Genomic DNA, 26,013 nt, shown 5'->3' with positions numbered 1-26,013 from the left:
TGCAAACAATATTGAGCATCATGGCTGAAATATTAATAAAAAAAGTAAACAGGCATGGAAGCGTCCATTATTCATGTCTTGACACTCTAAGCCTCAGAAATAATATAAAAATATATATTTATTCAAAAATCTCAAAATATTAGCCTCAATAGTTCTATCACTCCATCAATTTATGCCTGGTATGGTAAACAAGAGGCCATAATCCCCATTCGCATTGGAGTAGTCATCTATAGGGGACCAGGGAAGGTTCCATTCTCTCTCTGTTCATTCCATCGTTCAATCTGCAGAGACAAACCAACTCATATCATAACTACTTTCTGCACCAAAATCACGTTTTGCTCTTTTATAACCATGAAAATTAAACTGACAGAAATTTCTCAAAAAATTATACAAAAAAATTAAACTGACAGAAATCTTTCTGCAATCTTATAAGAATCATATATCAAAAGCTTGGGTCCATCAATTAGAAGTCTGCAAAAACCTAATGCGATCTGAAGTCCAAAGCATCATGGAGCATTAATTCCAACTAAGCATAACAACACAATTATTATATTATTTAGGCACATTGTGCGACCTGTTTTCAAATGGTAATTATTCATTAACATTACTACAACATAAAGTGATATATTTGATCTACTACATAGAAGAAAAAATTATTATATGAGGATACAGCTTGCTGAGATCGTGTGATTAAAATATAGAAATGCCTCAAAAATATAATACAATAAAAGAATGGCACGAAAACTTAAAAGGTAAATTACATACAATTACTATTAGACTGCTTATGCTTTATGAATCTTGAGTGATGCATGATAAAGAAAACATGGATATTGAACATAAATGATACGCTGATTAGATGAAAATACTGAACATTATTATATAAAGTAGACTTGATAACTAATGTAACATCAATATGCATTAAATGGAGCATATAGATTACTAAAGTAGACAGGAAGTATTTGGGATGAAGTTGATGATAATGATGCTAAGGACGAGTTTCTATATTTTTCATATTATTCTCTGCTAAAATCTTCATTCAAGTTGGCTATATATAAGCAGAAGGCAAAAATTAACTCTTAACTGGTTTACATTTTTATGAAAGTACATTAAGAAATAAATATCAAGCATATTGGATGCCTAAATAACACCAACTTCCAGCTTTTGCATAATAGTTCCAACCGCACAACAATGATATATGCATACAACCTGATCCATTTTTTATATGAGAATATACCAAATGCTTATTCTTTTACTTGCATGACCATCATTATTGCATGATGGTGACTTAAAAATTAAATAATTTATTATTTCTCCATCACTTAAGTTAACAAATACTTTGTAAGCCTTGCTGGTGCACGCAAGCGCATTAGAAAATTTTAAAATACAAAATTTATATGAATAAATGTTATTCCAAAAAGAACAGTTAGATGTGTTACTAATAAAATAATTTTTTTTCTAGCGATCTTTTCAATATTCACAAACCTTGAAAAGAAGGCATGGCAGTGCAATAGTACAATAGGGAAAAGAAGCAAAAAATACAAGGGTGGATTATAAAAGTAGATATAGATAAATTTGAAACATGAATGTTTGTCAAAGTTTGTTAGGGGTGGTTTGGTGTGATGTATTAAGAGTGAAGGGTAAAAGAAATGCAGGGATATTAACTTTTGGTGTTTGATTTGAAATAAAATGAATGGAAAGTAGTTGAGGCAGTTGGAATATCCCCAACATGCCCATTTGTAATGAATTAAGAAATCACCCGAATAAGGCAAACTCCAAAGGCAAAGAACTCACAGTTATCGCCATTCACAACCCAAAATGGCATTTGCCTTGATCCTCCGATCTTATCTTCACCAACACAACCCTACACAACCCTGCAGGGCATTGCCAGCCCAGAACTATCGTCCCCTGTTCTTACCATCACAAGCCTCAAGCCCCACAACATCATTGTCCTTAATCTTGCTATACTTCAACTAATTGTCACTAGCCTTGGGCCCACAAGACAACGCTGTCCTAGCACTAGAATGAATCCACCATCCTCACATGATTCCAACCCTGAATCCACGCTTGTCACAGTCCACATCATCTGCGCATCTGTCAAGCTACCATCCTAACTGTAATAACATATTTCATTTTCAGCCAACCAAACACAAAATTGAGTTCGTCCCCAAAAGGAAAAAAAACAATAAACATATTTAATTTACATTTAATTTGAAATAGACATTTATTTCAAATACTTGTAACCAAGTAAACCCATAATCATTTAGATTAAACTTCGAAATAAACAACAAAGTTTACTTTATTAGCACTGTGATCAGAATTGAATTCATCTCATGACTTTAAGAAAGGGGACCAACACAATTTAATAAAATTACATACCCCTATCCTTCCTACCACTGTTTGTAATAAATTGGCAAAAAAGTGTGGAATATTGCATCAGTATAATCATCAGCCTGATCATCATTAACCTCATACACGTCATTGGGGTCAACTTTGAGTCTTTATTTTCCAATCAATCTTGCAGAAAATTGCTTGATGTATTAAATATATTCTTTGCAAATTATTTTAAAAAGCATACCTTAGGTTCCGTTCCATTCAATATCAATTTTATCTACCTATCTAATGGTTGCATTTTCTACCTTTCATTGTACAAGTTCACCGCTTAAATCTATTTTCAACTAATTTATGTTCCATAGATGTCATCGCAATAGTGCCTTATAAATCATTAACTTATACTTCCTCATTTTATCACATATATCTTAATATTTGTATTTTCACCACTCAACGAGCAGTGATCTTTTTATTGCTTAATACTCAATCTAATACAATAAAGTATGTCTAATTATAGCTTCATAAAACTAATATTTAAATAACATAGAACATCTTGCATCTAAGGTTTTCTAAGAAAATATGTTAAATTTGTGCGGTTAGTTGGTTGTCAGAAAAAAAATTAATAAAACTTAATAAACATCAAATTTAAATTTTCATCATCTATTCCGTTGGATTAGTTATAATGGGGTCATTAAGAAGCATACAAGAATTTTGGCAATTTATTAGCATTATATCAGACTGCATTATCCACTAATCATGTGCATGATTTTCTAGAAATTATTTGTTTGTTTGATACTTACTGTTAAACTTGGTGATTAAAATATTACTAAAAAGGTGATTTAGAAATATGTGGAAATCAAATCAAGTTATATAATAATAGTTAAATCTAAACCCTGAAAGATTTTCTAATAGAACCCTTATAAATTAAGAAATAGATAAATGGAACCATATAAAATTATACAAATGTATTGGACCAATGCTTAGAAATTCTCCAAAAAAATTTTGGGCTGAAGTAATCTTCAATTTATCTAAATTTTAATCATGATACTGCCTTAAATTATTCTTTATTATTAAAATTCCTTATGATAATTCATGAGATTCTCTATCGAAAGTACAGTAAATATATGCCCAAATCTATTTGAAAATTATCAACTGGCATTTCGTGAGAGGCTATTTTTACTAATACAAATAAATTCAATGCAAATTTTAATGTTTATAATCATTAAAATGAAAATCTTTATGCTAAAACCTAAACTTACATTTGATTTTAGTAGTTTTATTTTTATTTTGCTAGGAGTTATAATTCAATATAAGCTTTCATGTACATGCCTAGAATATTAACTTATCATAAAAGTTGATATGTAAAGAGGACCTGAATCAATTCATTGAAGGTGTTTTATTAAGCCAAAATGATTGACTTTGCTTAAATTACTGTCAATTAAAATTCCCAATTCTTCCTCCTTGATCACCTGTGTTCATAGGTTTCTTGATTGTGATTCCCAGCTCCATCCTCTTCAACCACCCCAATACTTTTTTCCTCCAATGACTTAACCACAGCTTTTGTGACTCAAGCATGACACCCTAACTTGAGATGGGAAGAGCAAATTTTATCCGCCACACTTGTCCCAAGCTTTGTGGGTGGCTTCCATCATTGCCTGATTTGCCAACAACATGTTTATTTGATTGCAGAAGAGATTCGGGACTTAAAAAAACACAATTTTCAGGTTACTTTGACCATGTAGTTGGTATTTTGAAAGGTTTCTTTTTCATAAGAAACAATCAATTACTCGAGAAAATTTTAGTTGGATATGTTCTTCCTTCTAATTTTGAGAGAATGGTCATTAAAAAAGGGTGAATTGAAGATTTTTGGGTGCGGTTTTCTTCTTATATGGGCATGAGACTTAATTTTAGTATACAAAGTGATCTCTTCCATCATACTTTCATTCATTACTCTAAATTTATAACCAGAATAAAAGTGTGATTACTTCTAGTTTAGTTTGATATAATTTGAATTTCTAGAATTATTTTTTGTAGATTATCGAACTATGGTCGACATTAAATCACATCATATTTTTTATTTGGGAAATTTACATAAATACCACACAATTCCTATGCATTTACATGTCAAACACCTAAAATTTAATATTTACATTTATAACACTTTGGTGTCACAAACTTATGCATGAAAAGAAGTATTTCACTTTCAAAAAGTTGTTAATAGTGGTATTATTGATGAGCTATTAAGGATTTGAGTGTCATGTATGCAAATATGAAAGTTCAATTGTTAGATATGTAAACAACATAAATGCTCCCTTTATTCTCATCACAAATAATGAATAATTGTTATAGATTATAGAAGTAATATTGTTCTTTGAATATTCCCATTCCAATTTATTTAATTTATCTTTAAAGAATACAATGGAATGTCCTTTTTCACTTAATAATCCTCTAATACTGACAATAGGAGTAATACGAGAAATCTCAAATACTTCAATAAGCACATGTACATGTATAAGTCTTTCTTTGATCTTCGTAAAAGCACAATTAGCTAACTTAGTCTAACTAAATTCTCCTTTCAAAAAAAAAAAGTAATTAAATCTAGAGTTAAACCACTTGCTATCTTAACAAGTACTCAAATAATGAGAATTCTGATTATCATAAAAATATTACTATGTTTTGTCATATTATTAATTGGTTTGACATTATTAAAATAGTTATACTATCTGCATATATAATAAATCCTAGAAAAACACAGATGAAGTTAACAAATAAATTTCTTCAAAATTAAATACAACATTTTTTCTTGTAAATCCTCAACAACTCTCCTAAGATGTAGCTAATTATAATCATGTTTTGCCATAGATTTAAATATCATTAAAGTAAATAAAAAAAAATTTCCCAAGTAAGGCTGCAAGATATCATTTATTATTGTTATGAAAGTATTAGGTGTATCTGTTAACTCAAAAAACATCATCATTCATATAATCCCATCTTTGATCTCAAAAATAATGCCTCATTCATCAGATTCCCTAAATCTAACTTGATGATAGCCACTCCTCAAATCAACTTCAAATATTGCAACACAATATATCATATCTAATATACAACTCAAACGAGGTCTATTAAACTTATATTTAATGGTGATTTTATTTATGACTGCAATCTACACATAAACAAACTCCAGTCTTTCATACTAGCAAGCGAAACAGCTACAACATAAGGTTTATGCTTCACTTCACAAATCCCCTCTTAAGTTTGGCATATTATGTTGGATTCATCCTATACAAGGTAAATTAGGCAAAGACAGTCTAGAAACTAGTTCAATAGCATGTTATATATCCCTCAATAACAGTAATTTATTAGGAGGCATTCTGAACTTAATGTATTTGCAATCAATCAAAATCAGTATAGATTAACCCATACTGCATACTCTTTCTCAAATGATTGTTTATTCAAAACATACAAAGATATTTTCATTTTATTAAGAGTACTAGAGGATTCTTTGCAAATGCAGCCTTGCTCTTTAGCTTTTAGGTCTTAAAATTACCCTTCTCTTATTAGCCTCAAAATGAGTAACATCCAAATCATAAAGAGAAGATCTACCCAAAAACATATGTAAAGATTGCGAGTAGCACATTACACTAGATGCCATCAATATAAGTAACTGACTAAATAATATTTAATCTCAAAAATGCAAAAAAAAAAAAGGCCAATTTTATTTATCTCTGTGTATTTTATTTATCTCTGTGTTGCCTTGAAAAAATTGTACCATCTTAGAATCAATCACATCCCTACATGTGTTGAACATGCAACTCAAGATCATAGGTTTTTCTAACTAGCAGGTCCAGCTTTCAAGGTTGTTCTCAAGAAAATGGTCGTCCTCTTTCCTCAAAAAATTGTTCTGGAATGCTATCTGCAGATGAAAATCCTTTCTCCAGCTTTATTGCACACACAATATACAGCAAGATACCAAAACATTTGAGAAATCATGACGGGCTACATAGGGAGCCACACAGTGTTGCATCTCCTCCAAGGTGGGTTCCGCGTTGTGGCCATCAATAGCTTCTACAATTCTCCTGAGGTCGCCATCAAGAGGGTTGCAGAGTTTGTTGGTGACGCAAAGAAGAATCTCTCGTTTGAACAGGTAATTGGTTTTGTGGTTTTCTCATTAATTAATAAACAAACTTCTTTTTTAATCTATTTTCCCCCTATTGAATTCTATTGATTTTGTGTTTGGAATAGTCAATCAATGTCGATTTCAATGATTTATATTCTTAAATTTTATTACGTCGAATGATTGTTGGTGCTATAATGCTATGATGGTTACCGTAAACAGGGATTGCTTCAAATATTGGAGAATTCAGACTGCTGTGATTTGGGGTAATTCAGTTTTAGGATGAAAAAGAAGGATTCGTTCAATGTAATAGAACGTTTATTTAATTTTTTTCTCAACCCTTTAATTTGACTTGCTTTAATGCCATTATGACAGTGAACTGTATCAGGACATTTTATGCTTCTCTTAATTTATAGTCTGAATTTCACGATTTAAGTTCTATTTGAAGTAGTGCCTAAAAAAATATCGAGGTTATAATTTAATAATATTAAGGTTATAAAGGCATTAATAATAAAAAAGTACATGTAATAATATTCAAACAATAATATTACTTTAGTAACTATCACTTTATATCACTGTTTATTCTAATATTGCTTTTAAAAGAGCTTTTTTGAAAAAAGAAGCTACCTCAAACAAAGTCTTAATTGAACAACTCTGAAAGACTTTGAAGCTCCTACTCGATTATGTTTCTTTTTCTCTCTCTCATGTTACATTTCTCTGTCATACTTGTTTAATAATATTCAAGAGGCATGTGTGCTCTACGCCTTGCCAACACCTTGACTTGAATAGTAATCACAGCAAACACTATGCAACCTTATATGATTCTAATAGTAGTTTAGGTTTCAAATTCATATGATTTCTCATAGACTTAGACAGAACATTTATGCAATTCTCACTATTAATCATCAGTTTGCAAGGTTTCGCTCCATGTTTAAAAAAGGTAATCAACTAAAGCATCCTCAAAATCATTAATCTTCTCACCAACCTCAAGAATCTTCAAAATCATTAATTTCATCATCTTCTTTAACATTTTATACATAAACTCCTATTGGGATTCTTACTACCAAACACAATAACGAACTTGATGCATGCCTTGGAAAAAATCATAGGCTCAAATGCAGAAGTACTTAATTTTCGCTTGGTATCCTTGCTAATTATAGGATTACTACCTTTAAATACAATAAGTACAACAAAATGAACTTGATTGTTTTGATGCAATGATGGTAGCGCTTGAATATAACAAATTTTTAACATTTGTTCAAAGTCTAATGCAAATTGAAAAACTTGCTCAAGTAATGGAATGTGGTGCAGTGTTATCTCCCTATGATGTCAGGTCCCAAAATAGATCTACAAAAAGTGTGATTTTATGATCTTAAGAAATACAAAACCAATTCTTTAAAATATAAAGGTGTAGTTTATTTTCCCTTAGTATCCTTGCTAATTATAGAATTATACCTTTAAAAACAATAAGTACAATAGAATGAACTTGATTGTTTTGGTGAAATGATGCATTGTCAAAATATATAGTAACTCATAAATATAAAAAATATTTAACATTTGTTTAATGTCTAATGCAAGTTGAAAAACTTCCTCAAGTAATTGAATATGGCGAAGTGTTATCGCATATGATGTCAGGCCCAAACTAGACCTAAATCTAAAAAGTGTGATTTTATGATCTTAATAAATGCAAAATCAATTCTTAAAAAATGTAATTCTTTTAAGTTAAAATTTCTTTGAAGGTGTAACTATAGTTGTTTGGTTGGTGGAAAAAGAAATTCAATATAAAATTGTAGTGAACTTCAAATGCAATCAGCAGTTTATTTTGAGTGCATTTGAAATTCGTTAAATTTGGGTGATTTTTAAATATGTTGAAAATTGTAGTGATTACTGCACCCATCATGATCACAATTGCACTGCTGCAACTGACCACCACTGTTCGACACTGCTGCCGCAACAGCCTCTAACCACCACCACCAGCCACTACTAGCAGCCACCTGTCGTCACCACAATCACAACCGCCGTTCTGACCACCCACAACCCACCTACTATTGCCCTTAGCCACTGCCAGGCCTACCACCCGCATCCTGCCATTGCCGCCTGCTATAAGCAGCAATTCAACATTGCTGCCACCTTGCCGACAACATCACTAGCATCGCTACTAACAGACTCATTTTACAATAAATTTGTCTCTCTTCAAACAAAAAAATGTAAAGTCCTACATTTACTTTACATTAAACCATACAACTCCAAAATATTTCAAATACAATGCATTACTTTTACATTGTATTTTTTTTACACTTCATTCCTTTTTCAGCAAACAAACAAACAACCCCTTAGTATACATAGAAAACTTCAACATTTGTTCAAAATCTATTAAAACTTGAAAAAACATGCTAAGTGATGCAATATGGTGCAATGTTATCACCCTTAGTATTAGGTTTCAAAGTACACCAAAAATTAAAAAAAATGTAGTTTTTGGATATTTAATTATCTCATAATCCAACAAAAATTCTTTGAAGTGCTTCATTTATTTCATAACAATTTTGGTTCTTTAATTCATCAAACAAACTATTACGATATGGCAAATGCAAGTATTTCATTTTTAAAAGTCTATTATTCATTTTAACGATAGTGATAGTAGATTCCCTTCAAAACTTTCTCTGTCTCTCCATGCACATATAATAAATTTTAACTTGTCCTATTAATTTTACTTCCTCAGATATGATTTGTCATTCACAAAAATTATCTAAACCCAATATAAACTTAGTAAGAACTTTAACATCAACTTTGTTATCACAAGCAGATACTTCAACTGTAGCTTTTTATTGTGCCATGAGGTATGCCAAAAGTTTGATGTTAATAATTTGATAAGCGCCATTATTAAAATCAACATTGAAGAGAATAAGTTACGGTTGGAATCTACTTCAAGTAAACATGCATGAGCTTGGCTAGTATCCTGAGTCAATTTACGTTTTAACCATATAAATGCCATCATAAAATTTATTTTGTTTTATTCAATAATTCAGCCAATTAAATTTGTAAGGTCAAAATATCATCCTTTTCAGCATATATTATTAGGTTATACTGTTAAATTAAATGTTTCAAATCATCTATTCATAAACTTATCATCCATAGTTTAGTGAAGCACAAAATTAGCTCAAATTAATTGTAGAAATTCTTATAATTCAAATCTTAGTTTATTTCAAAACTCTCAATTACTCAAATCTTAAATTCTTAAAAATGAACACCATAATTTGACTACAATGAGAAAAATCATAGATTATTACACAATAATTTCAAACAACAAAAGCCACCGCTTCATAAAAACATATATATAATATACGCCACCACCTACAAAACCACGGTTTTTCAATAAATGGCGGCACGATGAAATCGCAACAACCTCCCACTAAGCCACATTATAGGAAACTTAAAATAGGTCAAATCACACAATTTGAATTCCAATTTTGACTTCACAAAAAAAAACAAGCTTACTTAAAATAGGTCAAATCATCGACTTAATACTAAGAATCAAACTAATAGAGAACACGTCATTCTCATAAATATTCATCAACAAATGAAAACAAATAAACTTTGCTCAGTTCAAAGCTTGATGTGATACTTCTGATGAGAATAAACACAAAGTTCTAGCAAATTTGTTTGTTAGGACAACTTAAACATTGATGAATATAACATTTGATATCCATCAGTTATCAGGCAAATTAAGATATAAATTCTGTGCTTCATATAAAAGAATATGCGAGTCATCACAATTAAATGTCATGTCGATAAATAAGATATCTATTGAATCTACAGCCAATAGCTTATACAATCAAATTATCCAGCACGATCTCATCAGGAATAAGTTACTAGAATTATCTAATAGAGAATTACAAGTTGATTCACAAGAAAGAAAAAAAAAAGAATCCAAGAAATAGACGCAAACTTATGAATTAAAATCACAGACATATTAGACACATTGAAAGTTGGATTATAATAAAATTTATCTGACCTAAGACAATTTAGGTTACGCTATTGATAATTATTAAAACCACACTTCCTAAATTTGTGATCGTATTGGTGTGGACCTTGTTCTACTCACTGCATTTGTATAGACAAATTTGTTGATACTTTATGAACTATGTTGCATTGATTAGTTCATCAGATTGTTTATAAATTAGGAAATCCAAATTTAGTGTATACAGAAAAGTATGCCATTTGGGAATACTTTTTATTTTTTATTTTGTTTTGTTTATGTTTTTTATTTAAAACAAAACATGTTTGGAATGATATAACATGTATAGGAGTTTCTAAAACACTACAACAAACTCTTAGATGTTTTAACTGTTTTTAAAAATAAGCTAATTTATTTTAAAAATAAAGAATAAAACATTCAGAAAATGCACCAAACAAAAAAGATTTTAAAATAAAAGCAAAAACAAAAGTAATCCCAAACAAGCCCTAAGCAATTCATTAGACACTGCTTTTTATTCATTGTACACTCTCTTTTCGATTATCTGATGAGAAAGGCATACTTGGATTCTCCCTCTCTTGCTAAACTCCTTCATGTATAATTTTCTTTTTCTTTGAATGTTTTTTAACAAGTTACAAACCAAGTTTTATCAACTGAGACAAGGGAAGAATCATGATTACATTGAAGATGTTGATAATTATTAGCTTCTTGATTCTATTATAAAAGGTTAGAGAATTGATTTATTAAGAAATTTATTGGGCTATGAAATTTATATGCATTATTATAGTTCTACTCTTAACGGCATATTTTGATTCGTGGTACCAACTTGTTGTGATTAATTAAAAAAAGAATTCACCTAATGATATAATTTTGATTTATAATGTCAACTTTATCCTGATTTATAATTAGATTAAAAACAAGGTCAATCATTATCTTCTTGATTATCTTATTTGACGTGAAGGCACAGATTTACTAAGAAAATTTATTAGGCTTTGAAATTTATACGCCTTATTGTCTTTATTCCGTTATTAAAATATTTTGATTTGTGATGTCGAATTCTTATGATGTTTTAGAAAAATTTTCCTCAATGTTATTGTAAGTCATGCTTCAAAATATATTTCATGTTTTATGAAGTTTAATTTCTATTTGTTGTTGATAATTTTTTTGAGGTATTTAGATAAATATCACACAATTCGTACGTATTTACATATCTAACACGTAAACTTTCACATTTTTATCCATAACATTCAAATCGTTAACATCACATCCAAAATATCACTATTATTTTTTTTTAAAAGTGAAATGCACATTTTCATGCATAGGTTTATCTGACCAAAGTATTATAATTATAAATATGAAAATTCAGGTGTTGGATAAGCAATAAGAATTGTGTGGTATAATGTAAATTTCCCCTTTTTTAATTATTATTATTATTTTTTTTTGTTGAGTGACTTGATCCTCAAATTTCTCAAATTACAATCCTCAAATTCCCCAATTTGTAATTCTTGAATTCCCTTTATTTATTTATTTTTTGTTAAATGATTTGATCCTCAAATTCCTCAAATTGTAATCCTTCAACGGGAAACCTTCCTAGCATGCAAAAAAGTTGCAGGGAAAACATCACGGACAATAGAAGCGAATAGAAAAAACATGATGATGATGATGATATGTATCATATACATAGCCATTGGGTGAGTGCGCTAGGCCTCAGTTTAAAATAAGATGTGGGTTAAAATGTTCAGGGAAAAAAAATATATGAACTATTTAAAAACATGATTGATACTAATGTTATAGATATTGCAAGGCTGAAATATATTTAGAAGGATAAACATCACTTATCCTCACACAGTTTTCACCATTCATTACAAAGTTTAAATGGTTAAGATTCGAAGAAACTAAAAGACAAATATGAGCTATTTTCTTTGCATTTAACTACTACGATCTCTCTCTCTCTCTCTCTCTCTCTCTCTCTATATATATATATATATATATATACACACACACACACGTACATATTTATATATAGATTTATCTGCGTGTAGGATGGCAGTTGGTAGGCAGCTGCATTGTCGGTCGTAAGACCCTCTGACTCGGGTCCGATCCCTAAAGGTACAGTTAGCAGATATAGAGAGCGGTATTTTCAAATACCACACTTTATATATATATATATAAAAACCAAATTTAAAGATTTTGGTTGTTTGTTAAACTGCATTACGAAGACACAACACTTTTTAACACAGAAGAAAGAAAAAACAATTTCTTAACGCAATTCAAAAGATAAATATTGAGTTCAATGATGCTCTTAATGGAAGCTGATGGAAGGAGCATACCCATTCACCAGGGCAAAGTGCCCGATAGTACTTCGCAAACTTGGTGCAGTCAGAAGAATCGTCTCCTTTAGCAGCTATGCACCTGAAAGCATATTCCATTGAAATTAAAGACTCGGGAAGTATACCACAATCTCACATCCATAGTGTAATAGTAGAACTGATGAAGTAAAACAAATTGATTAATAAGGCCACCTTTCATGCCATTACCTATGATATTCAATATATCGAGTGAAGCAATGCCTAGTTTGATTTGTTGTTGGAAAACGAAAATCCGATGGAGCGGTTTCCAGCTGCAAAAACAAAATATAACATTAATGCTATCATGTAGACGACCAATATTGCAGTATTCACAGCTCAATAAATGCAAAAAAAAAAAATAATAATAATAATAATAATGATCACTTGAAGAATTTTAAACCTTTATCATTGGTTTATCCTCTTCAGCAGCTTCTTCTTCTTCCGACTCTTTTGGCTCTGGAGCTCTACTGTTTTCCTCTGCCGTATCATTATCATTCTTAGCAGTAGGGGCGTCATCAGTCTTCTCTGTGGAAACAGTATCGGGAGTAACAGTAACAGAATTTTCATCATTAATACTTTCAGTAGCAGACTCTCTCTGAGTCGGCACTGCTTTTAGCAGAGACCATTGCTGAAAGGAAAAAAAAATGTTCACATTAAAATAAATTATGAAGTCTGATGACACTGATTTTTCCCCAAAATAAAAACAGTCATTCCAAACTTCCAAGAAATCTACTTCTCAGTTGACAAAAGACTACTTTTCTTCTGCTTCATAGATCCTTGTAAATTTTTTAAGACAATTCCTAGGATTATACAACATCAATACATAGTTAAACCCATAATTAAATGAGTTGATGAACATTGTAAATCTTTTAAGATAATTTGTAGGATTAATCATCCATTAAGAAGTTCAGATTATAAGACAAACCCTGTAGCGATTCCACCTCTAATGAAATCATTAGGCCAACAACCAAACAGGGCATTGATACCTAAGAAATCTGTAATTCAAGTAAAGAATGCTTATTGGCAATGCAAGTTAGTAACTAAATTATTCTATCAAAATACCATGTCGCGAGAAATAGAGCTAATAAAGTGAGGGTCAATCTCCATCAGCCTAATATATATATATATATATATATATATATAACATTACAAAATCAAGAGGCCAGATAGGAAAGAGAGCTAGAAACAAGAATTCTTATGTAAGAAACACGTGGGTGAAAAAAACATGGTGTATAGCGCATTTGAATAATATCCATTATTAGTATAAATTTGATACAAGGGTGACTCATTTCAAAATAAATGGAGGGACTTTATATAATACACCCTTGGGAAGTAAGAAAAGGGAAAGCGGAGCACACCAAATTAGGTTCTCAGCACATCAAATGTGAATATTATGGATGTAATTGAAAACAGAGGCTACATCATACCCAAATATGATCATTTTGTAATCCTTGCTGACGATAGTTATGGTATGTCTCCTTGAACATGATGCAAGCAAGGTTGTGCAAGCCGTGTTATGTTGTAAGCATGAATGCAAAACCTATTATAACAAGTCTGCGACGTAGTTCTGGGTGCAATAACAGCTATAACAAGAGTGGGGCTGCAACATAAGGCTGGAAAGAAACAATGAATACAGCACAAGTGAGGTCGGGCATAGGTCTTAAGAAAAATAATTGCAGCGCGCATAAGTTTGTGTGGTATTAGTCTAGAAGTTATGGGTAGCTACAACGCAAGTAAGGCTGCAATGTAGGTCGTATGGAAGAAGGCTATATGACACAAGATAAATTGTAGTACAGACATTGGTATGGCCAATAGTTTGGTGCAAGCAAGATTAAAACATAAGTTTGAAAGCAGATGGTTGTGGCGCCAATTTGGATGCAACAATGACTACCACACAAGTGGGTTGGAGTGTAAGTTTTGAAGGAGACAACACTAGCACAAGTGAGATTGTACTGTAGTCTTGAAGGAGACTATTATGATGTTATGATGCATGGATATAGACACGACAATACAGAGAAACAAGATGACACATACAAGTGAAATTTTTATTATTAAAAATATAAAACACGGATATGCGTCGAACACAACATTGTAATTGAAAGGGGCATTTAAATACACACCATCCATTTCTTTTGTATTTATATATCTAACATCCAAACTTTATTTTAAACCACAAAAAATATTTCATATCACATCTAAAGTACCACTATTTTAACTAAAAATTAAATATACCCTTTCATACATAAGTAAAATGACATATATATGTAAAAATTTTATGTGTTAGATATGTAAATGCATAAGAATTGAGTGGTTGTATGTAAATCTTCTTAATAAAAAATTAAAAAAAAGAAAAAAATTAAATAAACAAAATATTAAAAACAATAAAGAATAAATAATAAGGAATTTAATAATGTTAATTTTTAAAAGCTAAGACATCCACAGGTATTGTTTTTGTTATGATATAAAAAAAGTAATTGCATTATGTCAAGATAAGTTTAAATTTTAAATAAAAAATAGAATAATTTCGTTAATATTTTAAAATTAAAAATAGATATGCTTTAAAATAGTTTTTAAAAATTTTAACTCATTAATTTATCACACGTGTGCAATTTTTTTAAAAATAGTATTTAAATTGGATGCTTTTATGTCGTCTCCAGCACATGCTGGTGACGTTCCTTGTATGATATGTGTCTGAAACTGCACTGTTCTTTAATTATAAGTATATGTGCATCATAGTTATGAAGCAAGTAAGGTCAGGAAGGATATTGCTGCAACACAAGCAAGATTACAATATAAATAATTGCAGCATAAGCAAGGTTGCAACACCAGTCTTAAAAGAGACTCTTATGTTATAAGAGCTTGTGGCATATAATTTGATGTAACAATGACTACAATGAAAGCAGTGTTGTTATGTAGACCATGAAAGAGATTGTTGTAGTGCAAGCAAGGTTGTGCCATGGCTCTGGAACATAAGCGACATTGTCATGTAAGTTTTGAATTAAATAGAATTAAATAGCTGCAATACAAGTTCATGGTATAGATCTTGAGGAGAACTAAATCATAAGTAAGACGTTACATATTCTAGAAGGACATGGCTGTGGAACAAGTTATGTTACAATGCAAGTCTTATTGCTAAGCGCAAGCAATGTTTGCAATGTAGAATACAATGTATCAATAACTACAACATGAGCGGCAATGCCATATACGCTTCGAACTCTGGTTGTCGTGTGTCCCCCACTCGAGGTCAAAGTCCACCGGCTGTCGCTCCTCGCCCGCAAACGCCAGCTCACTAGCGTCGCTTCCTCCACTTGCCGGCCACCTTTGTCTTCCCAATGTCATCTGTGTAAACAGGATGAGGAAACGAATGTGCATCTTTTATTCCATTGTGCCTTTGCTAGAGAAATATGGCATACTCTTGGGCAACATTTCCATATTAGTTGGTATAATAGGTTTTCTATTGAAGAGTATCTTAATACTTGGAGAGCTGCTACACATTTTGATAAAAATTTGGTGTGGTTTCCTTTAGTGGTGCTCTGGTTCATTTGGATTGCCAGGAATGATACCAAATATGAAAGTTCTGATGTTGCTCCACTTACTGTCAGTCATATTCTTGCTCACTTTAATAAAGCTAGTCGTATTTTGAATTTGTCTTTCTCGAAGCCAAGGGTGGGTAGGATGGCCACAGTATTTAGGTGGCAACCCCCTCCTCTGGACTAGATTAAAATTAATATTGATGGAGGTTGAACTTCCATTGCGGCTGGTGGGGTGTTTCGTAATCATTTGGGACATTGTCTATGTTTTTTTGCAGCTCCCATTTATGCCTCCACTCCTTTTGAGGCTGAGAGTTAGGCGGTGTTGTTGGCTTTACAGGTGGTGGTTTGATGTAAGTTGACTAAAGTTATTGTTGAAACTGATTCACAAATCCTTTATGATGAGTTTACTAGGGCTTCGAGATCCAAATGGAATATACTTGTTACATTAAACAGGATTAGGGATCTCATGAATAAGCATCATATTACTATGCATATGTCTTTTATTTATAGAGAAGGTAATTCTCCTGCGGATTGGTTGGCTTGAAAAGATAAAGAAGTTGCTAACCTGCTATTTGATGTTACTCCCTCGCAGCATTTAAGGATACTTCTAAATGGTAATTTACATGATATGTCGTATATCAAAGCCTAGTTTTGACTCAGGTTTTGGTTTATTTTTTCTTTACTCTCTGAAGGGATCTCCCTTTTATATTTGTTTAGCTGGACTGTTTTCTTTCATGCAGTTAAATATAGCGTTGGCTGCACCTCCATATTTTGATTTTGTGTTATGATTTTGGATTTTATGTCGTGTCTCTCTCGGCAATGATGATTTTAATGGTTCTATCTATATTTGTGGGAGACACTTGGGGCTTCTTGCTGAAGCTTGCCCGAATCTGATGGTTTTTGTTATTCTCATTGAGGCATTCGAAATACCTTGTTGGTGCTTACTCCCTTCTTATATAAGATTTTGTTGGACGGGTTTCTTGCGTGATGATCTAGTTAGAGTTGGCTGCTCCTCGAAATTGTATTTTCCTCAGCTTTGGAGGCCTTCCGGTCTCCTTGTTGCTGCTTCCGTAAAGCAGATAGTTACCTTTGGTTTCTATATTCTGCTTTCTTTAACAATGATGTTTTTAATGGTTACTTTCTTTGTTGGTGTTTACTCAAAACTGCTGGTGAATATATCCTTCCGGCTGCTGCTATCTATAGCATCTACATTAAGGCTCTCATCTTTTTATTTCACGCTTCAACTGCTTTGCACAACCGGTTGCTTTATACTGGAATTTCAGCCTCTGTACTGTTTTGCTATCCTGGAGATCTGCACTTCGAAGATGAAGACATTGCTGGTTAAAAGCTCTCGATTCACCAATACTTCTTTTGTCTCTGAATTTTTTCGGATTAACTTTTCTTGCTTGATTTTTGGGGTTTACTTGTATGTAACCTTTTGGAGATTTTGAGGTGCGTTGTACTGAGGGAGGTGTACTCTTTAGGGGTGCGTGCTCTGTATTTTTGGCTATTTAGTTTTCAGGGGTGCCTCCTCCCTCCTTTTTGTAATTTCACTTTTTATCAATAGCTTCGGAGTCGCATAATGCTCCTTCCTCAAAAAAAAAAAAACTACAACATGAGCATGGTTGCAAGATACACCTAGAAGGAGACAATGACAATAATGCAGTATTTATTGCAACATTAGTTTAAAAAATGGATAATTGTGACACAAATGAAGTTGTACCGTTTCCATATTTAGACGAGAAAATGACTATAGGACAAGTGATGTTGCAGCATAAGTTTTGAAGGGACGCTTGTGGTGCAAGTGAGATTGTAATGCAAATGTCTTGAAGAAGAAAAGCGCAAACTAAGTTAGATTATGACACAGATATGGAAGAGATGATAACTACAACGCAAGCAAGGTTGAGATGTAGCTTTTGAAGAAAACAATTAAGCAATTATAGCACAGGCAACGTTGCAATGCAGTCTTGATATAATGACGATGATGACAAAAGCAAGGTTATGACATGGGTCTACAAGAATATAGTTGCAATGCAAGCAAGATTTCTACGCAAACATAAATATAATAACAACTATGAAACAAACAAGGTTGCCGTGTATATTGTGAAAGAGAAGGCTATAATACAAGCGAGGTTGTGATGCAGCATTAGGGTCATGGGTGAGTCACAAGAAAGATCGTTAGGGCAATGCAAGGTTGTGATCTAAGTCGAGATGCAGCAATTGCAAGCAAAGTTGTAGCTTAGGCTTTAAAAGTGGCTATAATATTTTCAAAAAAAAAAAAAGGAGAATATTACAATGCAAATGAAGCTTATGAGTAGGTGTGGATGTGGCTAAAACAACTATGCAAGCAAAATTGTGGTATAGGACTTGAAACGAGACAAATGTCATCCAAGTGTTGAAAAGGGACAAATGTCATCCAAGTGAGAAGCTTACTTCCTAGGCTTGGATGTGGGAATGACAATGATGCAATAGAATTATGGCATATGGTTTTAAGGAAATGCCTTCAACGCAAGAGAAGTGATACTTGCCTGAAAGAAGATACTTATAGCACAAGCAAGGTTGTTGCACATATCTTAAAGAAGATGATTGCAACACAAGCAAGATTGTGGTGCAAATTACAAAAAAATTAAAAAGGCAAAAATTAGACAAGATGTAAACAAGTCTAGTTAAGCTTGAGTCACAACAAATTAAAACTTGTCTTACCCATCCAATGGCAAGCTCAAATTTCTCTAGCTTATATGGTGAGTTCATGCTCAGCTGGTTAGAATAATAGTGGGCTTGGGCTTGACTCATTAGCTCGAGAATCCCAAAAGCGAAGCCACAACAGAAGCTAGCTGCTCATTGGAGAAGGGGACCAACAACACTTGCAGCAGAGGCAATGAAAGCACACAACTAGCTAGAAAAGGCAACGACAAAACCAACTACATTGGTAAATGACGCAATGTGAGCTCACTACTTGCTAAAGGAGGCATTAAGAAGATTAACAACATTTGTAGAAGATGTGATAGAAGCTCATTTTTTTGTTGGAAAAGGCATTAACAGTACCTGCTACTCAATAGATAAAGCATCTACATGACCAATGAAGTTTGTAGGAAAAAAAAAAGGGAATTTGTGAGATGGATTAGTCGAGCCAAAATGAGAATTAAATTCCCTAAATCAAACAGTAGAAAAAGATTAGGAAATACTCAAGCTGACCACAAGCCAACAAGCCAAGCCTCTTTAAGGTCAAATTCCAAATCAGTTAAAATATGAGGAATAATTTGAGCTCGTTCTCAACTTGCAAACTCTTTAATGAGTCAATTTCAAGTTGGCTCAGTCACACCCATAATAGGTTTCAAAGAAGATGGAGCGCATATAGGTTTTTCCCAATAATATGGGCTCCTCCAAGAGTGAAAACTACTATTCCTCAATCACAAGCACTCAAATACTGATATAGGACAAACTATGAGTGCATTATGATAATGGATGAAGTGGACTATGCATGGATCTTCACAAGAGAATTCAATTAAAACTTTAATAACTAAGGGAAAGAAAATCAATAACCAATTACTAAAAATAAAAAAAAAAACACAACAAAAGACAAAATTTTAGCTAAATTCAATGGAGTATTTTCATAACACAACAGATCATAAGGTGATTTTCAAGAAAAGATCTTAATGTTAATTGATTTTAACTTAAATCTGATTTAACCATTAAGACATCAATATGGATGAAATCCTCAAAAGGAAGTCAATTAAAGGAAGTGAAAATACAAATAAGAATGATACCAAAAAACCAAATAATTGTTGATATGAGGAGTCCTTCGAGATAGCAATCTTCAAAGCCTTAGGAATCCTTCACCAGTAATACGCACCACTTTCACAGAAAATCTTTTCACTTCAAGTCTTAAACAAAGAAAGCACACAATAACAAGAACAAGTAAAGAAACTCAAGTTCATTTCATAATTTATTTTTCAAGTCTGAAGAGGTACAAGAAACTAATATTTATAGCCTAAGGAAGTCAAATAAAGAAATGTGAAGCCAAATAAAGAAGATGAAAAAGCCAATAAATTGTGTTGAGGTAAGAAAAAGTGAAGTCAAAAGATTCTCTAAGCTTCGCACAATTACCGACCATCATTACTCAAAGCATGGTGGCCCATAACACAAGGGTCAAAACATAAAAAAGTCCCTATAACATGACAGGCCAAAATACATATGACATAATAACAAAAGGGCCCAACAAAGTGAAAATACAGTCAAAATAACTAGAATGTCCTAGGTACACAGAATTCAGGCTACATGAAAGTGACAAAGATGATGAAGGACTAGAAGGTTTTAAATCAACACAGCCTGACTCAAATAATTTAACTATATTGAATAAAGATCGAGTACTCAAGACATAAGTGGGAGCATAAATGTTGTAGTTCCTCAAATATGAACAAACAATCCTGAAGAGGGGACCTTTCCATCAAACTAAGTAGAGTTGAACTCCACAATCAGTAGTGTAAATAATCTAATCATTAAGAAGCTGATCTGAAATGTAATACCAATGACAATGAGTTGTCTGCAACATCGACATATACAAAGATAGTCATTGACATATTAGGAGATAGATATGCGGTGATGAAACAGACAGAGGAAAGAGAGGCAAAATGTCGCCAATTGAATCTTGGTACATAGGCAAGTCAACTACATTGAATAATGGTGAAATGCCAACATCTAAAAGTATGAACTAGATCTAAAATTAAAAAAAAGGGGCATGGTATTCCTATGTATTTACATATCTAACAACTAAAGTTTGCTTTTTAAATTTGTAACACCCAAATATTTCATATCACATAAAAATGCCACTTTTTAACTTTTATTCTTATGTATTTACATATCAAAGACCTATTTTTTAAATACACATTTTCTCACTGGAAGAGTGGTATATACATGTAAAAAATGAAGTTTAGCTATTGCATATGTAAATACATAGGTTTTGAGTGCTATGTATGTCTTCCAAAAAAAAAAGAAAGAACCGTTAAACAATAGCACTTTACCGTCAAACTATTTAGGCCCGCAATGGGAATCTTCAGTTTAGAATTGCTCTTTAGAAGTAAATGTAAACTATATTCTTTTGAAAAGTTCCAAAAGGACGTGGCTTTGAAAAGAAGGGAGCTGTGTATGCTTCTATTGATTTATTTAGTTAGAAAATATCATCTATATGAGTTTAATACTATTATTTTAATTTATTAAACTTTATTTATCTATAATTTAACATGTTTAATAATCTTTGTTAAAAATTTTGAACGAGGCGAGGCGATGCGAGATAAAAAGCTATTAAAGCTCAAAATGAGCTTGAATTGAGTTTGTAAATGAGTTTGAGGTTGAATTAAAAGCCGAACATGAACAAAGCAAGGTAAATTGAGTCGAACACGGACATAAGATTCACGAGTAATGTCTAACACAAACTAATTTGAATAGATATAATTCGAAAAAGCCGAACACGAGCCCAGTCTGAGCTCGCTCAAGCTTGGCTCATTTAAAATCCTATTTGTAGGATCAATTCAGCCAATTTTTTTGGAAATCACAAATACTTAGAAGATCACTAAAAATCTCATCAATATGCGCACTTCTTCATGTGATTATATTGTTTTATTGTGGCAAAGAAACTAAAAATTTGTCTTCACTCTTAAGTAGTGAAAAATGTTGAAATCATGAATCTCGTTGAAAATCATGACATCATGAAAATAGGTGATTAAAAAGACATCAACAAAAGGTCTAAGCACATGTCATGACACAAGAAAGTGTTTGATGCAGTGTTCAAGATAAAAAGTATAATCAGTACTCGAGAAGGCCATCTTCGTTTTTAAAAGTGATATTCCACCAATCACCTTTGCATATTCTAATTTGCTTATATCCACTTCAAAAAACAATTTTAAAAAATATCACGACTCCAACCATTCAATCAAATATGCCATCCCACCAAGATACAAATAATCAATGCATAAGAACCATATTTCTTCCTTTCAAGGAATAAGAAAAGTCTAAAAACACAAGGGGATAGGCTCTCACCCAAAAAAAAGAAACCCCCTTATAGAGTATATCATCAATTTAATGTTTAAGCTAGGTGGGTTTATTTAAAAATGAGTAGGTTAGACAAGCCGGATCCATGCACTAAATCAATGGTGTGTTGGAAGACAAGTAGGATCCATGCATTAAATCAATGGTGTGTTGGACACTCCTCAGAGGAGAGAGTTTCTCATAACACAAATTGAGGTAACTCAAATAAGAGATGATTAGCCTCATATGGGATGGTAAGGCAGTCAGTAGAAATTATCTAAGAGAATTCTTATTCAACAAGAGTATAAATGTTAAACACTCATAAAAAATTATCTAAGAGGGTTCTTATTCAATGATAGCATAGATGTTAAACACTCATCACACAAATCGAGTAAAGAGCAATAAATCCCAGGGTTTCATAATTTTCGGCTTAGCCAACTTTAAAATAATTTTATTGACTTCAAATCATCCAAGTACCATCATCAATTATAAGTTTGCATGATGTATCTTCACTTGTGAAGTAGCTGTGGAAGAAATTGATATGTTTCCAATCAAATGCTATTTTAAAGGGTAGTTAGCACAAAATGCACTAAAGCCAAATGTGAGCCATCCAATGCTTCCTCAACATCATTAGCATGATCACATGGTCATACTCGATAATATCAATCTCTTGGTCATCCAGCTAGTCGGGATTAGCATAATCCAAATGGAGAAACCTACAGGATAACCACTTGAAAAATGGCTAGTTTCAACTTAAATTAAGCTAGCAATGCTTAAGAAATTCAAGCTAGAGGATGCAGACACAACTTTAACCCTTGGAACATTGGATATCTTGACTGGTTAGACTTGGAAGATGAACTACTAAAGGTAATAGTAAATTTGCAATGGGGAAAGGGCTTAAGATACCACTCCAACAGAAGGGCTTGTTGAAATGGCTCCTTGAGAATATAAAATACATGAGCAACATCACCCAATAGATTTTAGGATGTAGTCCATCTTAGAACCACATGGCTAAATCAGATAGATTACAACAAAAAATAGAATGATTTACAAACAAAAGACCTTAATGTGAATTTATTTTAAACTAATCACTAAGAAAACAATATAGATAAAATTTTCAAAAGGAGTTAGAAAAAAGAAGATAATTTTTAGTAAAGCATGGTACCAAAATAACAAAAACTTTATTATTACAAGAAATCTTCATCACAATTGCAATCTTCCAATGCTTGAAAGTCCTTCACCAAGTATAAGCATCACCATAATTAAAGAAGTCCTACGCTTTTGCGAAAAAATAACTTAGATACTAGATCATCTCGAGAAATTCAAACTTTTATTTCAATGTTTATTTTTGCATTCTTAAAGAGGTAGAAGGGAATCATATTTAAAGCCTATGGCCACAACCATCAACCATCATCATTCAAAGAAACGCGGTGAAGGAGAAAGAAAAAAATGGTGCACTAATAAAAAAAGTGGAAGTCAATAGATTACAAACACCTAACACCGATCATTGTTCAATGCATGGTAGTTGGCAAAAACATACTAAATCAACAACAAACAATACCCAACACATCACATGGCCCATAACACAAGGCCTTAAGAAAAAAATTAGCCCAATAAGACAAAAGACACAAAGCACATCACGACCTACTGACAACACGAGGCGTCAACAAGACAAAATGCAACTAGAATGTCTTGAGCAGTGATGATGATGATGAAAATTTTTATGTCATCACATACGAGCCATAGTGAAAGTATGCTTATAGATTTTAAATAAGATATTCTAGTCTTTATCATAAATAATCCAACATATTCGTTATATTTATAAATAACAATTGAAGCTTATTACACTCTCCCATGAAAAAATATGAAAGGATCACATTGTTTTTAAGCCAACCTAATACACCAATCAAGATCAAGGCTTACCCCTGCAACCAATGGTGGTCCAAGGCAACAATAGTTGATGGCATCTTGAATGGTCCAAGTGAATATACTACTTTATAGAACTTGAAGAGATGAATACAATAGAAAATAGATCAAAATTTTCAAAAGTGATTAACAAAAATAAGTTTATATTGATTCCTTACTCAGTTTTGAGGGAGTGAAAGTATGAAGGTGGTATCTTGTTATTCTTGGTCATCTCATTGAGACGAGTCATATATTCTGAATGGATTCAGAAACAGAGATCTGTAAAGGCCACAATTTATTTATTTTTTTTTTAATGTTTTGTGTGTGTTTCTGCTTGTTTAGCATCTGATTTGATTTTCCGGGTAATATGAAGATTGGTGAGTCGCTCAAAAATTTGTGCAATGCATCCTAAATTCTGCTTTATAAAAAAGGGATTTTTACTAACCTAAAAAGCAGCAATTCGACAAACTTCTTCTTTCTAATAACTAATACATGATAGATTTTTATCTCTGCAAGGCTTAGGAATAGGAACCACGATTTACATTTTGCCCAAATCAGGTTGTGCAAATCTACAACATACGGGTAAGTACGGGAAAAAAATAAAATCCCAAAAAATAACCCATCACCGAAGCTAGACTAAAGAATGTTTCGTTAATCTCCGCTCAGCTAAGCAATTTAGGACGATTTTGACCACACACATTAAAGATTTATCATCTAAGGCATTCGATCATCAGATCCACAATACAAATTCCTTCCCGGAACAAAATGTTCAACCAACTATAGACCTATCGCAATAGACAAAGTGGGCACCAACCTCAGCTAAATAAGCAAATATCGGCTTTTTTAGTTCTTCCATGACCGGCAAATTCCAGCTATCCGGATCCCGGAGATTGAGGCGGCGCAGCCAAAGCGTTGAAGAAGCGAATTGTTCCTTCGATTTAGACAGGAAAGGAGAAGTGAGGAAGAACCGGCTGAAATGAATCTCTTTGGCAGAGTTGCCGTCTGTGTGGCCATTCCTTTAACCAATGGACGGTTGTCAAAAGGGCTCGTTGTTGAACCGCTTGGTCCAGTCCGTCGTGGTCCCCATTGGTTCGTTAGGTATATGAAGGAGTTCAACACTAGTAATTTTTTTGATGTTTGGTATATAAGCGAGTTAAATATGAACAAAAAATTTATTCATTTATAGTTTTACTTATTTTAACTTGAAATAATTAAATTATTTATATAAATATATATCATGAGTATTAGTTTAAATATTGTAATTGACTACAAGACTACAAAGATATATAATGAATTAAAATTACTAATTAGAAATAGAATAAAAATACTAAATTTTATTTAAATAAATATTTTATTACAAATAATAAGATTTAAATCTCAGTCTAGCCTTAACATCCACAGCTTTGTGACTAGGGTTGTTAAAATGATTCATTATTCGTGAACATCTCATGCTCGATTCGATAAGCGAACGAGCCAAACACGAACAAATTTTTTTAGCTTGATATATAAACGAGCCACACAATAATAATATTTTTTAACAAGACGAACACGAGCCCAGTGTGGGCTCAGTCAAGCTCGGCTCATTTACACCCCTATAGAGTTTTCAAAATGACTCTTTGTTATCGAACAACTCGTGTTCGGCTTGTTAAGCAAACGAGCCGAACACAAACAATGGTATTTTTTAACGAGCTGAACAGGAGCTGAGCCCAAGTTCACTTGTGTTCGGCTTATTTAAACCCATAAATGGTGCATTGGTCTGTTTTGGTTCGATGGTCCACAACAATCCAT

General features: G+C 32.4%; 1 protein-coding gene across 1 annotated transcript; it reads right to left on the bottom strand.

The window, feature by feature from the left end:
• On the bottom strand, positions 1-25,255 carry LOC110026019 (cytochrome c oxidase subunit 6B-like). Its single transcript, XM_020726761.1, has 5 exons — positions 25,040-25,255; positions 13,164-13,391; positions 12,953-13,035; positions 12,746-12,827; positions 1-281 (listed from the first exon to the last, which is right to left on the bottom strand). The coding sequence occupies exons 1-5, from the start codon at positions 25,079-25,081 to the stop codon at positions 228-230; spliced, it is 489 nt and encodes a 162-aa protein (XP_020582420.1). The 5' UTR covers positions 25,082-25,255; the 3' UTR covers positions 1-227.
• Between the last annotated feature and the right edge of the window lie 758 nt (positions 25,256-26,013).

The sequence above is a fragment of the Phalaenopsis equestris genome, unplaced genomic scaffold, assembly GCF_001263595.1.
Source record: "Phalaenopsis equestris unplaced genomic scaffold, ASM126359v1 Scaffold000347, whole genome shotgun sequence".
NCBI lineage: Eukaryota > Viridiplantae > Streptophyta > Magnoliopsida > Asparagales > Orchidaceae > Phalaenopsis > Phalaenopsis equestris.
Note: the sequence above shows the minus strand (reverse complement) of the source record. Positions and strands in the feature narration are given on the sequence as shown.